General features: G+C 44.7%; 1 protein-coding gene across 3 annotated transcripts in view; it reads left to right on the top strand.

The window, feature by feature from the left end:
* LOC119660349 overlaps nt 1-15,919 on the top strand; it is a 585,741-nt gene that overhangs the window by 424,667 nt on the left and 145,155 nt on the right. For all 3 annotated transcript variants that reach the window (XM_038068845.1, XM_038068843.1, XM_038068844.1), the window contains one exon: nt 243-1,929. In XM_038068845.1, coding sequence (XP_037924773.1) covers nt 1,501-1,929 — 429 coding nt within the window. In that variant the 5' untranslated portion in view covers nt 243-1,500. The remainder of the gene's footprint in view (nt 1-242; nt 1,930-15,919) is intronic.

The raw sequence follows: 15,919 nt of genomic DNA on the forward strand, positions 1-15,919 counted from the left end.
ATATTTAACAAGAAAGTTAAATGCGAAACAAATCAAAGGGAGGGAGGGGAGTGTTTAGGGATTAAGGAGTCCTAAGTCGGCATCCATGATATCGGACCGAACCAAATGAAGAGCAACTTACTTTGACTTTAATTTTTAATTCAAAGAAATTGGCCTTAAAGATAAAAACCTTTTGCAACAAAAAAAGATACATTTAAATCCCAAAAGATATTTACAATCCTTGCAATTTTTTATATTTTCAGGCTTGGAAACCACATCACAACGAGGAGTAACCACTTCTGATGGCTGAGATGAAAAGTCCTTCACTTCTAAGGATTTAATCCAATTAAAGCAGAAGAAAATCGCAAAATTCAACCACACATAAGCAGACGCAAGGAAAGGATCATCACGTGAAACTCGAATCAAAACACCATAAACCAGGAATAGTTAAAAAGAGATATTTCTCCCAAGTGACTTAAGTCTTTCTCTTCGTTTTTTGTTTGCTCCCGGAATACTCATCAAAGCACCTAGAACGCAAACGGAAAAAAGGAAAGAATCAAAAGGAGCACGTAAATGCTTGTTAATCATCGATTATAGCCTCCGACGGCCCCTTGTTTTCTACGACTACTCCATGGCCACAACTCAATGGCGGAAGTAGCAGGAACCTGAGCAATAAAACCAACTCGCTCGAGTTCAAAACGTAATTTGTATAGCTCCGACTCGGTGTAATTGAAAGGAAATAACGAGATCCTAGAAAAGGGAGTACACCGGCTCCTGCAGCATGGAGTTAATTTCGCACAAAGGCATACCCATTATCCTTAACCACGTCCAGCAAGAAAAACACTCGGAGCATTTCGAACAGAAAGGAAGCGCAATAAAAGAGCCTTTGGCCATGACTTCAGGTATGTTTGTCGCAATCATCGTCCTGCAGCCTCCGACTCTGCGACACTCCTAAAACAGCTCGTTTCCCTTTTAATTTCGAGTGTGTTGTACCCGGGACGGAAACGTGCCAACGCCTGAATCGACTGTACTTTGAGCTAATTTTCGAATTCGAGTCATCAACTTAATTTGATTTCAGGATAATACTCGTGTGGAGCTGGTCCATAATTCTTTTGAAATCCTTTTCACGCGCTACATTATTCAAGAGGAAAAGGATCCTGGTGACGGGTAATGAAGTGGGGCTGAAATGGATTGAGAAGGATTCCTACAAAGAGACCTGAACACGTAATCAAAAATGCTCACAGCGACCTCAAGCAGTATTAGATGCTGAAACGATACCAGGACAGTCAATCAAACGAAAAATCTTCACGGAAAAGTAGTTTATTTTGTGAAATCGGAGACACAGGATTTACGAAATACTCAATCAAAGTTGCGAGTAGTACCAGGCGAAATCAGTAGGATCCAGGTCGAATTTCTAAACTAGCCAAGCGACCACTACCCAAGCAAAACACACTCACAAAATCTCCCCGAAACAACTTTTCTGTATTATGACAAACTGTTTGTATCAAAAATTAACGGGCTATGATTGTGATGTTGTCAGTCCGTACATCTTCCGTTCATGAACGGCAAGCCGAGACGATTCATCCAAAAAATCGACTTACGGCTAGACTAGGGTCGTTCATAGTACAGCGAAAGAATAAGACCGGCTTCGCTAATCATACAACTCCAGCGCAAACAAATCCGATATCTTCCAAACTAAGCAATTCCCCGAATTGTGGGAGTCAAATAAAAAGACGCTCCACCAAACTGAAGGCATTCGTACGCCAGAGTAAGGAGAAATTCGGAGAAAATCTTCAAAGTCTTACGACATTCAAACGACAGACTAGTGTGGATACGAAAAATTTAGATTTTAGTGCGACAACGACGACGCCAAAAAAGACGACGATAAAGCCAAAACCAAGTTTTATATTAGGCGAGCTCAATAATTTTCGTAAACCGCCAACCGTACAGGTAAGTTGACGCTATTTCTTACAAAACACCCACACACAACAGTCGTTATGCTTTACCCCTGACAAGAAACTACAACTAGATGATGTACCCTGGTATCAAGCTAGCGCTACACTTGGGAGTTACGACCCTTCCAAAGACCAAACTTTCACTAATATCGAAAAAATACTAAAAAGGAAATCGACTTTCCCCATTTGACAGTTTCAAATATCCTTAATATCATCGCAACAGCCTGATGGGATCCTAGTTCTGGTGAAAGCCAAATTTGCTTTTTGTGTTAGGTAGTGACACTTACACGAGGTCGGGATACTAACTAAATACCTCCCCGTCATCAAGGAATTCGCCTGGAACAATTTGACACATTACCTCGAGGCAGTGTCTTAGAAAAGCTTCAGATGAGGGAATTTCGCAAACAGGAAGGGAGAGGAAGAACTGAATCGTTACTTCAAGAAATCTGCTCCTATCCGACCTCTCCGCCCGCTAGACTCAAGACTCAAACTAAAAGTAATACCGAAGATAGTTTCGTCAATTAGCACTCCTCAGCATCTCTCTGACAATATTGTCAGGAGAGAGCTTTTCAGCGTCTGCATAAAGTTGCTGACGAATCCCATCCCACCATCCACAAGAAAAAAAGGTGTAATTGGCGTCGTCCGGCGCCCCATGGCACAACACACCGTCAGGCGATTGTCTATTCCCAATTTTGTGCAGCTAAGACTAAAAACCTCCATGGTCGCTTACAAGTTGGCTAACCACACTTGCACAATCAGCCTCTTAGCTCGTTATGCCAAGAGAGTTGCCACTCATTTAGAGTATGTTGGCGTTCTTCATGATCAACCACTTCCCCTGAGTACTCACCCTTGCACCCTTACGTTCCTTAGCTAAGAGTTACGGACAACTGAACTTCCGATCCTGTCTCCCACCATCGCACCTTCAACGGGACAATGTCTGCAGCCTCCTCAGCAGATCACGAATCGGAACACAGCCGCTCCACTTTTTGACATGTTCCGGTTGCCAACGAATCTCCAATTCTCGCCGCTGCTTTATACCCTGGCATTTCATCCAACCGTGCTAGTGGTCCCGGAGTTAAAGTGGCCTACACACCAAACAGCTATTTATTTTCAGGTTAGCGTTCGCAACTTCTACAGACGATGTACTGCAATACATAAAGAGCAAAGTTGGTTTACTTTCTCCTCTGTCTTATGTCAAACTAACAAAAGACTGCAACACCGACCAAATGATAGCGTCTTTCAAGATCACTTTTCGTCACGAATTGGAACGTCATCGGCAATCCTTCTTTCTGGCCTGAAAATGCGTTCACCAAGCCATTAAAAGCGCAGTAAATCGCGAGTAAATTTCAGGACAACCACCTGCCTCGCCGAGCAATGAAACCGGATCCGTGTTTACTTTCTTTCTGTTCTATCAGAATGTTAGGGGCTTAAGAACAAAGCTGGGGCTCTTCATGCCATCTGTATCTCCGAAAGCTGGCTGGACGATGTCATAATAAACCCTGAGCTTCCCGAAGGGTACTCCCCTTTCCGCTGTGACAGAAACCTAATTGCAATAAAAGTACACTCCGTGCAGAACTCATTTTCTGCTCCTCTGGCTTTCCTCATATGTTGCTCTTCGTGTCTCTCCGCCCTAAACTCTCCCGTTCATTGTATCTTGTATATACGCCTGGAGCGATGGCATTGGTCAGGACGCCAGACAGCTTTTAGGGATATTGAATTGGTGGACCTCGGGCAAAACCGGGATGTCTGGAGTTCCTTATTAAGGCAGGCCTAGACCGGATACCAGTTGTTGCGCCGTTGTGCTTACCCTTCCCACCTGTATGAAGAATTGTTTGACAGTTTGGATGAACCCCTTACTGTCAGATTCCCTTCCCTTTATTTTTTCCTCTGTGGAGATTTTAACCTCTCTACTGGTCTAATAATCCTAGCCTTCCAATTCCTTCCAATCTCTCCCATTCTTCCTTTATGAATAATTACTCTGCCCTGACTTTCAGTACCACCAAAAACTCCTTGGGCCGCACCCTCAACCTTTTCCTTTCCGACCTACCCGAGCACCACCTTTCTTTATTTCCTTGCACATCCCCGTATGTCAAAAGTGACGCTCACCACCCTCGACTTGAATTTGAAGCAGTGCTCTCTCGTTCATGCTCCAAAACTGTGCGGAAATCTACTAAGTTCAACTTCCACAAAGCCAACGTTGACGGTCTCAACTCAGCTTTAGCGTCTATCAACTGAGTTCACATATTATGCAACTCAACGTGTGGTCAAGCTCTTAGTACCGATATCCTCTCCTATTTGCCCTTTCTTCCCCTGCTTGCTTGCGATCGCACCCAACTTGGCTCACAACGGAGATCCTTAAACAAATTCACTTGAAACATGCACTGCGGAAGAAGTTTCGGGCTTCTAAGAATGACGACGACCTTGCCCACTATGCGCTCCACTATGAAATCGATGATTAGAAAAGCGCGTAAAAGGTACTTGTTGAGCGTCGAAGTCGCCCTTACCTGCGGTAACACGAAACCGTTTTGGTCCCGCAGTCGCTATTGCCGTAATCCCACCCAATCTTTCTCTTCTCCTATCAGTAGTTTTGTTGACTCCACTGACAACTACCTACAACAATCCTGTGACTTTCTTCACTCCTACTTCTCTTTCGTGTTTTCTGCCTTGACCACTCCACCCTCTGCGCCTCTTCTAACTGTAGACTGCCCCGAATCTATGGCCATTCCTCTCTTTACGCCTTCCGTGGATGAGTTCCCCATTAGTACTCTTGACTCCAATGTCGGAGCTGGCCTCGGTGAGCTTCCTAACCTCTTCCTTCTTAACTGTAGAAAACACAGTTCCCTCCCCCTGTGTATAGTTTACAGCAAAAGTCAAGAAAAAAGCTACTTTTCCCATCTCTGGAAAGAGGCCCTTATCATTGCTACCCGCAAGAGCAGAGACCCTTCCATTGCTGTGAACTACCGCCCCATCTCTCTTCTCCCCTCTTAGTCCAAAATTCTCGAAAGATACATCAATAATTAGCTAACCGCACACTTCGGTCACCTCATTGTCAAAGAGCAGTATTGCTTCATGGAACATAGATCTACGGCTTCAAACCTTCTGATCTTTACGGACTTCGTTGCTAAATGCTTTAATCTACGACAGGAGGTACATGCTATTTATACTCATTTCTCCAAAGCCTTTCATACTATTGACCATAATATTCTCCTTTCCAAATTCTGTCTACTCAACTTCCCACCCTCAATCATCTCCTGACCTCCTATTCCCGTACCGTTCCTGCAGAATTTTTTCTCATGGTTATTCATCTCGTTCCTTCTCTCCTTCCTCTGGTATTCCCAAGGCTCTATACTTGGCCCCCTGTTTTTTTATCAATGACCTCTTTCTGTTTTTTTATCAATGACCTTGCCTCTACCTCTGCTGTATGCAGACGACCTTAAATTATTTGTCTCTGATTTATCTCCGCTGGGCTGTGTTCTTTTGCAATCCAACTTTAATACTCTGGTCCGTCGGTGGTCGCTTAACAAGCTGACACTGAATGTCAGCAAATGCCACTGGATGTGCTAGTCCTTTGAACCCTTTCCAGCATCCTTTTCTTATTCTCTAAGTGGACAACCCCTTTCACTACTGAACTCTTTCCAAGATATGAGTGTAATATTCGATGACTAACTTCGTTTCAATTCCCACTTCGTTGACATCATCAATAGAGCTTCCAAAATGTCTAGTTTTCTCCTACGTTCCTCCTCTGAATTTTACCTCAATTGAGGCCTCTTTAACACCCTTCAACTCCCTTGTTAGAAACATTCGTGACTGACGTGCTCTTGAAGTCGTACTGCTCTACCAACTCTGATATTATTTTCCGCGCCGCCTCTCATAATACACGTAATGCGGGCATTTTTGAAGTATCCTTCGCCTCATCTTGGAGTCGGTCATCAATCCAAGGGATTTAATACGAGGTGCAAAGTTGGAATTTACTTTTGTCAAGATGGCAGTTCTAGTAACGATGTTTTTTCCGTACAGTTCCCCACATGCCTGATCATCAACGAGATTAGCTTCCTCCTTACTCAGTGGCATATCCCAAAACATTCTGAACCGTGTATCCAGTTCCTCGAACGATACGTGGACTGAGGTAAATTACGAAACGGGGCACTGCTGGTCCTCACATTATCCACCGTAGTCTTGTGTTGTGGAGTAGATTTCTTCTTGACTTCTTCCCTTATAAAAGTCCCTTAGTGGAGACAGCCTTTGGTAACCCTTCTCACCACCACCGCTTTCGTTTTTATCTCGGACCCATCCTCCAACTGAAGAGTAACCCCAACTACCGCCGAAACTTTTCCGGCTGATACTCCCCCTACGGCAGAGACTTCGATGCTTGTCCTTTTCTTTTTTAACCGAGCTTTTGGACTAAATCCTGGGTTATGTAATTGCTCTGGTTTCCTTGATCGATGAGATATCACACTGGAACTCCCTGGCCATCTTTTGCCGTAAGCTTGAAATGGGTACAATGGAAGAATTGTACTGGAGCTCGAGAAGAATTCTTTGCATGATGATTGACGCTGCCAGTGGACGAATGAATCTCCGCGGTTTTATCGGATGCAGTACAGTAAGATGCTGTCCAGTACAAATATCGCACTTGAGATAATTGCGCCTTTCTGCAAAGTTCTCCTTTCCTGAACTTATGGGAGGGACAGTAAATACGCAAAAATGGTGCTGAAGAAACTTTTCCTTTTCGGGACTATCTGCCGATTTTGGACTTCCAGAGGCAATATGACTTCCCATTACAGGTCAAACACTTTAAATTTGACAATTTCTCCCCAATTGAACTAACGAGAAGTGTGATTTCTTTATGTATCTTTTTCTTGCTTCTGGGGTCAACACATTGCTACAATCCACTCCTCCCTTCCCAATCGGGAGGCATTACCACATGTCTACTCTCGAGAAACTGGTTCACCACATCAAATGCGACCGAAATTTTTGGGATTTCGTAAGGCTGTGTCAAACTCCCTACGGGTCAAAGCATCCATCTTTTACGTCAAGGTAAAAGGGTTGAATGGCAACCCATTAGCAGCGTTATATCCTGCCTTTAGGAAGTCCTGGACCACGTATGGCATTCTGTACAGGGCCGTCCCTAACGTCCTGGGATCTTTCTGCAAAATTTGAGCTGGATTGCCTGGACTTCCTTCTCTATCAGGGCTAGTCGATTTCTGTATCGTCGATCCAATAGATCCCATGCTTGGGCATAGTTTTATCAATAGACTCTTAGGTTACCTGTCTTTTGCGCTTTGCGCCGCTCTTCAATTTACTTTGGAACATCATCAGACAGTCCGCATTGCCAATCTCGAATAGATTTCTGAACGACTCATAGTGACTAAAGACAGGGATTTCTGGCACTGGAGGCCTAGGTCTTGGCCGATAACTCCGATTCCAGGAAGGCAAATTCTCTATGGGAGGGTATACATTTATATCCACAGCAATCAGTGGCCTCGTTCCACCGAACCCTAACGGAGGGATGTAGTCCCTCGTAGTGCGCACCCCCCAATCACCATCGGCTTGGATCCTGTTTACGTTAAAGTTTGCTCTGGCATTCAAATTATTTCAAACCTTACTGCGGTCTGATTCTGTGACTGCTCAACATTCTTCCTCATTTCCCACGAATCCCCTCAAGGTTCCTTCTTAATTTAACTTAAGTTTATTACTGATAGGTCCTTCCATCGATAAAGATTTCCCTTTTAGAGCACCTTATAATTCTCTCTCACCTTGTAATTCTCGTTGATCGAAGTTTCCTCGGGACGTGACTGATGAATTCTCTGGCCCTTGCCCTTGCCCTTATTTTCACGGAAGCACAGCAGATCTGCGGGTGCTTTAAATTCCAGAAGTCTCTTATGATCCTCAAGGAACTTAGCGCTTTCCTAGTCTCAATTTAAAAAGACTTTCCTTCATTTCTTCAATTTTAACTACCCTTTTTTTGCTGAGCGTCAATTATCCCTTGAAAGTCCATTTGAAGAAATAAAACAAGTTGAAGCTACACTTCAAGAACTATAATACTTTGAAAATTACAACATACCAGTACGCGACCACTCCCCTAGTAATCCCGTAATAGTTCCAACGTAAGACAATCAAAGGAGACTGCACTGCTGTTGCCACAAAATTTTCGAAAATGTCCAATGGCCGCCCTGGACACCAAAAACCATGAAGGTGTACTGATTTTCTCCAAGCAGTTATCCATCCGCTTACCCGTCTCGTTAACATGCAATTTCTGATTTGCGCCTGTTCGGCAGAACGCATCATATCACAGCATTTGCATAACCGATCAGACACGAATCCTCTTGCATGTCGAATCTTAGCAGACTACCGTAGACAGCCTTTCCGAAGTTCGGCTTTAGAATGGATCAATGTACTACCTCCGATGTAGTGAGAGATTAACCCTCAACTAGTCTGGCAAGTGGAAAGAATTTTCTAATAGTATCCCTAGTATATGTGTCCATCTTATAGAATTGAAGGCATTTTACGCAGTGTCCTCCGCCCTGTCGTCCTTTATGGTTCTGAGTGTTGGCTGACTATAAAAAGCAATGAATTCTTGCGGTAATGGAGACGAAAATGTTACGTTGGCGTAATTGGCTTTGATCACATCCAAAATGAGGATAATTGCCAGAGAAACTTCTCCGGGGATTTGGGAATTCGCTTGCCAATATTAGTCAGAACATCGAGTTCGCTGAAAAACAACGAAAACGCCGGGCGAAGCAACGATCTTTTTCCAGTACCAGTTTATATACCTCTCCGAGGATATAATAGGATCCTGGTGCCTTTTTTTCAAAGAAATGACTGCCTCTTCCTCGGTGAGTTCGACGTTGTTGTCATCAACCCTCATAAGAAGACCAAGAGTTTAAATTTACGGTAGAGAGCAGCTTATAGAGGAAGGGGCGTCACCACGATTGCCAACCGTATAAAATCAAGTGAAGGACTGCCTCTAGTCGATGATATGCTTCAAGTGGGGCAGTCTCCCCAAGGAACTACTTATCGTATCTCTTGCAGGTTCACCCACTTTCATGAAAATTCTTCGACCCCATTGGGCGGGCCGTTGTGGAGCAGTGTACGAAATTTAGACCACCGTTTTATTCGCTCCCTTGCGAAAGAACTCCCGGTGACGCTAGCAAGGTGTCTTTGGGGTTCCCTGAGCAGCAGTGGCATTCTGGCAAAACGAATTACTATTATCAAATCATGTTGCTGGAGGGCGTGGAAGAGTTTAGTGGACAATTCCATTTTTTCACGCCTCAGCTAGGCAAATGACATCTGTTTACTCTCTGACCAAATCATGGACCTAATCAAATTGCTTGGAATTTGAGAGAGGGTCAGAAGTCAGGCATTGAAAAAGTACGGCAACTCCAGGCTAACGTTTAATCCGTTATATCAGGATAGAAGGGTGAGTCGTCCTCCTGCCATGTGGCGCAGACCAATAACAAAAGGGTGCAAGCTTCTGGTATAACCAGAACCAAATTGAAGAACATCTCCGAAAAACAGACAAAGGAGGCTTCTTCGTCTTTGGTGATCTTCTTAGTGACCCAAGTTTGTAAGTAAAAATTCGTGTTCCTTATTGCACGGCGGCTTTAGTAATTACTTAGTCCAGTACTGTGTTGAGCAGTATTAAGGAAAGCGAGCCTCATTATTTCAATTCCGTGTTGAGTATCAAAAAGTGCGCTCAGCTCATCATTTTGAGTGCCACTCCTGGTGATGCAGCAATGCAACATTTCCTCGAAGAATTAGGTAACAGTGTCACCGACAGAGCGCCCGTAGTTTTAGTTCCAGTTGGGAGTTGTTTAACCTCTTTTCTAGCTGACCGCGCCATAGATAGATAGATAGTGAGGGCTTTCCATTGAAGTGAAGAGCGTGTCTTCCATAGATTTCCCCGTGGAGGAAAATGAATCTGGTGAGGACTCCAGAATCCATACTTGGGCCACGACTTGATTGTTCATTTTTTACCGAGGTCAAGTTTCATTTGCGGAGATTTCGATCCGCTGACATCTACCAAGCAAATGATATCGAACTTTAGTAGAAGTGTCAGTATATTAGTACACATAATTATTCAAAACAGCACTAGGACCGAATGCTTATGGAATATGTATCTTTGGTTCAATTTAGGTTATTGTGACACAGTAGCATTTCTTTGGTGCATTGAATGACAAAAAACACAATGTATGTAGGGGTAACTAATATAGTTAAGGTCTCGATTATTTTGTTAGCTTTCATAGAAAACAAGATATTCTACAGATCGAGAGTTATGATTGCAGAGGTTTTACCTGCCTGAATTCCAACCAGCGGAATTTTCGCTACCATACGAATTGCGTCAGATGAGATCTGGCCATACTATGTTGAACCCGAACTCCTGATCCAATCGCAACGTGTCTTTCCACGGTTATATCAGGGTTTATTGGACTCTACTGGAAAGATTGGAAAGTTTTTCTGACTTGGAAATACTATACGAAATCTTGCCTTGGCTCTAAAATTTACAGGCCTAAATTCTGAAAATGCAACAATTTTCATGTTACGATACCGGAATTTACCGTAGAAAATCCACGGCCAGAGAGCCTGACTGATATGGAGGAAAACCGAAAATTTCCAGGAATCCCGATAACCCTTGCGGAAGAGTCTACCGGGTATGCAAAGGGAAACAAATTCATGACATTGCCGCCATGAAAGAGAATCGAGAACCTATACTGCTGGGTAAGCTGTTTCCGAAATCCGGGACTTTGATTTCTCCTGGCGAACACGCAGCACTGTCTTCTCTGCAATATTGCAGGATCGAGAAGAGCTTAACGAGACACAGTTCACCGAAGTCACCTGGCTGAGATTGGATGACTGGCAAGATGTGCATTTGGCTGGTCATCGCATCTCATGTCCAGTGCTGTGAGTGCTATCTACGACAGCGTTATTTCCCTGTTTTATGGAAGACTGTTAGGGTTGTTGTGAGAGTTGTGTGAAGGATGGAAGTAGTCCTCAGGCGTATAGGATTATTGTCCAGCGACTGGTGATGAAAACGCCACATCTGGTATTTTTTTATGGATGGAGGTGGAAACCTTAAAAAGACGTTGCTGCATTTCTCCGCCCGTATCCCCGCGGGAAGTATTACTTCGTGAGGAGGGGTCTGGTTTACAACGACGCATCCATTGCCCTTTCGGGGCCCGATCGAGTTTCTATAGCTTTTCCGGTATCGTCGTTATTGTTGCGTATATCGCACTGTAATTCGCTTCCGCCCTCATCATCTGCTCCACGAAATTATTAACTGCGTTGAAGGCATTGTTTAATGTTCCTCTGTCAATCTCGGACAACGGTGCATAACATGCTCCGGGTCCTTGGGTGTAGTGGCGCATTCGGGAGAGTCTAGGGACTCATCAAATCCAAAGCGATGCAAGTGTGTCCTGTAAGGATACATTGTGTTAGGTAGTAATTCAATTCTCTGTGCTTTCGCTTGATCCATCTCTCAATACACGGAATCAGTGTGTGGATGCAGCGGCCTTTTCGGAATTATCCCCTCCATCTCCTGTAGGGCTTTTCCAAGTGGCTTTTCGGAAGTCCACAGTCACTTCGGCCGGATTGGTCCTCCTTCTCCGGTAGAGACGGTGTGTCTCATTCACCAAAAGAACCAAGGGAATTGTCTCCACAATTACATGCACTGGCTCGTCGGATACTGTTTTATATGCACAGCACCCTCAGCACGATTTGCTGGTATGCCGAACTAACCCTTCCTTGGTTCACTATGTTATCCAATGCGCACGTCCAGATAGGAGCCGCGTATAGTTAGATGGATTCCACCACCCCTGCGCTAAGCAGCCGGCGACTAGATTTTAACCCTCCAGTATTAGGTAGGCGATCGATAATAACGAACGCGTGTCTTTCATCTGGCAGGTCCAGTTTAACCTTTTGTAACCATGCTTTGATGGTATGAATGTACCATGTACCATGTACCATGAACCATGTACGTCATGATTTTAACAGCCAACTTCAGGGCTTTGTTTTTAATCCCGACCAACATCGGAGCCTTGTTATACCCAATTTGTACACAGATATCTAATAGTTCCTGATTAGTCACCTTGGGAATTGAGAAGGCGTCCTGTTACACCGATGACTGAAGTCTACTTTCTTCCTTCTTCCTGTCGCGGGAAAAGGATTGCGATTATTTTGAACATGAGCTGCGAACGCGTCACTTGGAGTGATTTTTGTCCAAGAATCTTGTTCATAACACCTTGTAAGCAGCCCCCACGGTTCGCATCTACTTCAAGGTACAATTGCTTATAGCAATTCCGCTTACTTTCCCGTATAACCTTCCTAGGGCTACTTGGAAGATCGCGGTATTCCTTCTCCGATTGCCGATGTTGTGGCTTCCCTGCTATCATTTGACAAAGTGTTCTCGCTCGCAGCCCAGTTTCTTGGTTCCCGGAGTAATTTGGTTTCCTACTGTGGTGGAGCTTCCGTCGCGGCATTGTAGAATCGCATCCCTTAGTTACCGACTGACACAACTGGCTTACTTTTTCCAGCACCGTTCCCTTCGGGTCATGACCTCCTTCTATAGTCGCCAGGAAAGTCTTTTCCTCGAAAGTTTCAGTGGACTACCCTACTATCCTGTTTTTTCCACTTCTGTTCCTCACTCGACTGTCGCCATTTCCGATGTCGAGAAAGATGACTTGGTGGTCACTGTGGATGTAGTGTTCACTCGCCTGCCAGACCATCCCTCTCGCCAACTAGGTACTGAGATAAGTCGGATCCACGTTCCAGTCTAGCCCTCTGCCGGTTAGTACGATGTCCATCTCCGCGAAAGTTTCAAGCAGGATTTGGCCCGTGGTTTTCGCCACTCGATTTTCCGAGTCTAAAGCGTACCCGTTGAAATCGCCGGCAATGATTTTGAGGCTGTGGTCTCTAGGTTCCACCACCAAGCCATCTAGCGTCTCTTCATATTCCACTAATGCTGGACTAGAAGGAACGTAGCAGCTGTAGATATGGATGCCGTTGACTTTTGCCTTTACAAAGCCGGCCCCTGAGAATGCTACTGTTTCTTGAATGGCTTCCGGCCGCAAGCTCGCATGCCCGCGTTTGTAGATAAGCCTTTTTCTCTCTTTCATCACATAATATTACCGTAATTTCGGTAAAGTTCAAAGATTATCGTCACGTCGCAGGCCTGATATGGCGAAGGCTTACAAGCTGTGCCAAATCAAGAAGAATTTGGCCCGCTTATAACATAGCCCGATCACGAGAGCTCCTGTGCCAGACGCGTGCAAATGCATTCAAGATTACGGCGGTCTGCACGGGGCACTGGCCCATAGGGGACCATGCCGCTACGCTCGGCTTACCCTACATCTCGCATTGCCGAAGCTGCGGAGAAGGAAGGGAAACCCTCATGCACTTTCTCTGCGATTGCCCGGCTCTGGCTCGAGTCAGGCTACGGACACTGGGTAAACCATTCTTTGGGGACCTCAGTGAGATTTCTGGTTGCAGGGTCGGAGAGCTGCTTTCCTTCGTGAATGCTACGGGCTGGCTCGGAAGATCCGAGCCAGCTGGACTCCGCTTCCCTGTTCCTATAACAACAGTCACGGTCTTAGGAGTTTGTGGCATCAAAACGGCGCACCAAAGCGCTAATTGGGCTCCTCGGAGCGGCCACTGATACCTACCTACCTACCCATCGTCACGTCTACATTCTACTCTTGAATAGCTTGCGAGAGCCAGTCTTGAGCTGCCTCGCAATGGTTGAGTTTGATTTTTATCGACCTCATTTAGCTCTACGATTTAACTCCCTCCTATATGCCAACTATCTCCCACTAAGTGCAATGTGCCGGTCGTCCACTGCATTTTTCCCTTCTAAAACATGTATCGGGGGTCTTCAGTGCAGTCTTTGATAAGATGGTCCTCATATCCACACTCCCTGCACCTTCTCGTCCTATTGTGCTCACTGGTAGACGCTACTGCAGGGTGACCAAAATCGAGAGATACTTGCTCCCTCAGTTGACACACAGCCCAACCTATTCTTACCTCGCCCGCGGTAATCAGTTTAATCCATGATTCAACCAGCAAGCTAATAATAGCGGTCTGTGCACCTCATACCCCTTCCTCATCCTCTTCATCGTGCTTTCTTCTATTCCGCTAAGGTCCGCACAGAAATCCTCTCGTGATGTGACCTCTTCTAGATCTCTTGTCACTGGATTACTATCTGTTGCTTTCGATCTTTTATTTTAGCTTGCTCACCTAGCACCTTTTCACCTGGCCGCGGAAACCATCTGCAGTCTTCTCGCCGGATTTGTTTTGCTGTGGCATCAGATCCCCTTCTGGGTAAGCCTGATATGACTCACATTGCCGCCCATGTCTGCCAATTCCGGATCGGTTTTGACTTTCCGATGATTATTTGCGGATGAATTTTCTTTTTCTCCTTTTGCCGTTCTTTACTGCCCACCTTTTTCTATTTTTCAGGTTTACGAGCTGTAAACTCTTCCCCTTTTGTCAACGTTGGGGCCGTGAAAGAAGAACTACCCGCAACTTTCACCGTCTCAGCTTCTTCGGCGAAGAGACTTCAGCTTTCCTCGGCCAAGAGAGTATTTTTCTCTTGGTCCCCTAGGGGTTCACTTATTCTGTCCCTACTCCGTTTGCCCGCATTCTCACCTGCCTTATGTTGAGAAGGCCGTACCTGCGTTTCCTGCTTGAATTTGCCATATGACGCTTGAGCGTTTTTCTCCTCCACCGTCCTAATATAGGACAACTAATTGCCCCGTATCAGAGCCCTGATGTTTTGGTGGATATTCCTCCCTTCTTTGATGAACTCACAGAGTTCATTTATGACTTCTTCCAGTGAAACAGACGCTGTTCCAGTTTGCTGCCTCAAACGCGCGTCTTTTACAACATCAGTAATCATGTCGACCTAGGAGCTATCCAAGTTCCTTTCCGAGTCTCGTGACTCTTGACTGCCTAGGGGTAATGTCGCCCTCGGTGGTGAAGTAGAAGTGATACAAAAGTACGACTCTTTCGCCGGGTGAATCAGAGGTTTTAGAAAATAAGGAGTTAACTTTTTTGTTGAGGATACAGGGAGTCCTGAGTCCGCATTCACTTGATGACGGGCCGGACCGCTTGGGAAGCAACTTACTTCCTCTTTTGTGGTCCTGTATCCTCAACAAAAAATTCACTTCGACCTAGTTCTGAAATCTGAAAATACGACGGGTTTCACTTCAATATAATTCGCACTCATGTCGTGTTTACGATTACATATTAATCAAGCGATTAGCACCTGTCGCCACTTTCAGTCATGCTGCTCCCAGAGCAGAGGTGAGGCAGCATCTGATGAGTTGCATCTGCCTTAAACGAAATCGTCAGTAAACTTTCTTTAAGGATTTAACGCCCTGGGACAAATTAAGCTAACCGTCTCTCGGTGTGAGTTAATTTAAATAATGAAAAAAAAGAGAAATCCTTAACTATCCAAAGCAGTCACCTCTGAGTTGCGGTGATGAGCTGACCTCGTAGGAAGACCAGGTTGCATTCAGAAAACATTGTTGGGATGAGAATTTCTTCATATCTTTTAGTTAACGATGTCTCACCCTTAGAGTAGTATGTTGGGGTTTGGTTTAAGAAGGACTAGAATTTCCATCCATAACTTCAACTTTACCCAAATCCAAAAGTTGTAAGTCTGCAGAATATATCTGAACTCATCAACTAAATAAGCTCCAATTTATGTTCATATAAACACGAAACAAAGAATTAGCACGAAGCTGATTTCCAAAGCAATTCTCATACAAAGTCAACTTCTGATCTGCTTTTCTTATTAACAAACTTTCATCATCCCCTTCTTAAAAGTGATAGAAACATTTTCCGACAACTCCTCTTACATCTTAGTTTCCAAACGTCTGCGGTTCCATAACTATCGATTAGGCTGAGTCACACTACATAGACCATCCGTGGCTATACATAATGCATGAAATCCAATTCTCTAGACTCTTTCCTTTTTCTCATTTTCTCCACAG

Source organism: Hermetia illucens, chromosome 6 (genome assembly GCF_905115235.1).
Source record: "Hermetia illucens chromosome 6, iHerIll2.2.curated.20191125, whole genome shotgun sequence".
Classification (NCBI taxonomy): Eukaryota; Metazoa; Arthropoda; class Insecta; order Diptera; family Stratiomyidae; genus Hermetia; species Hermetia illucens.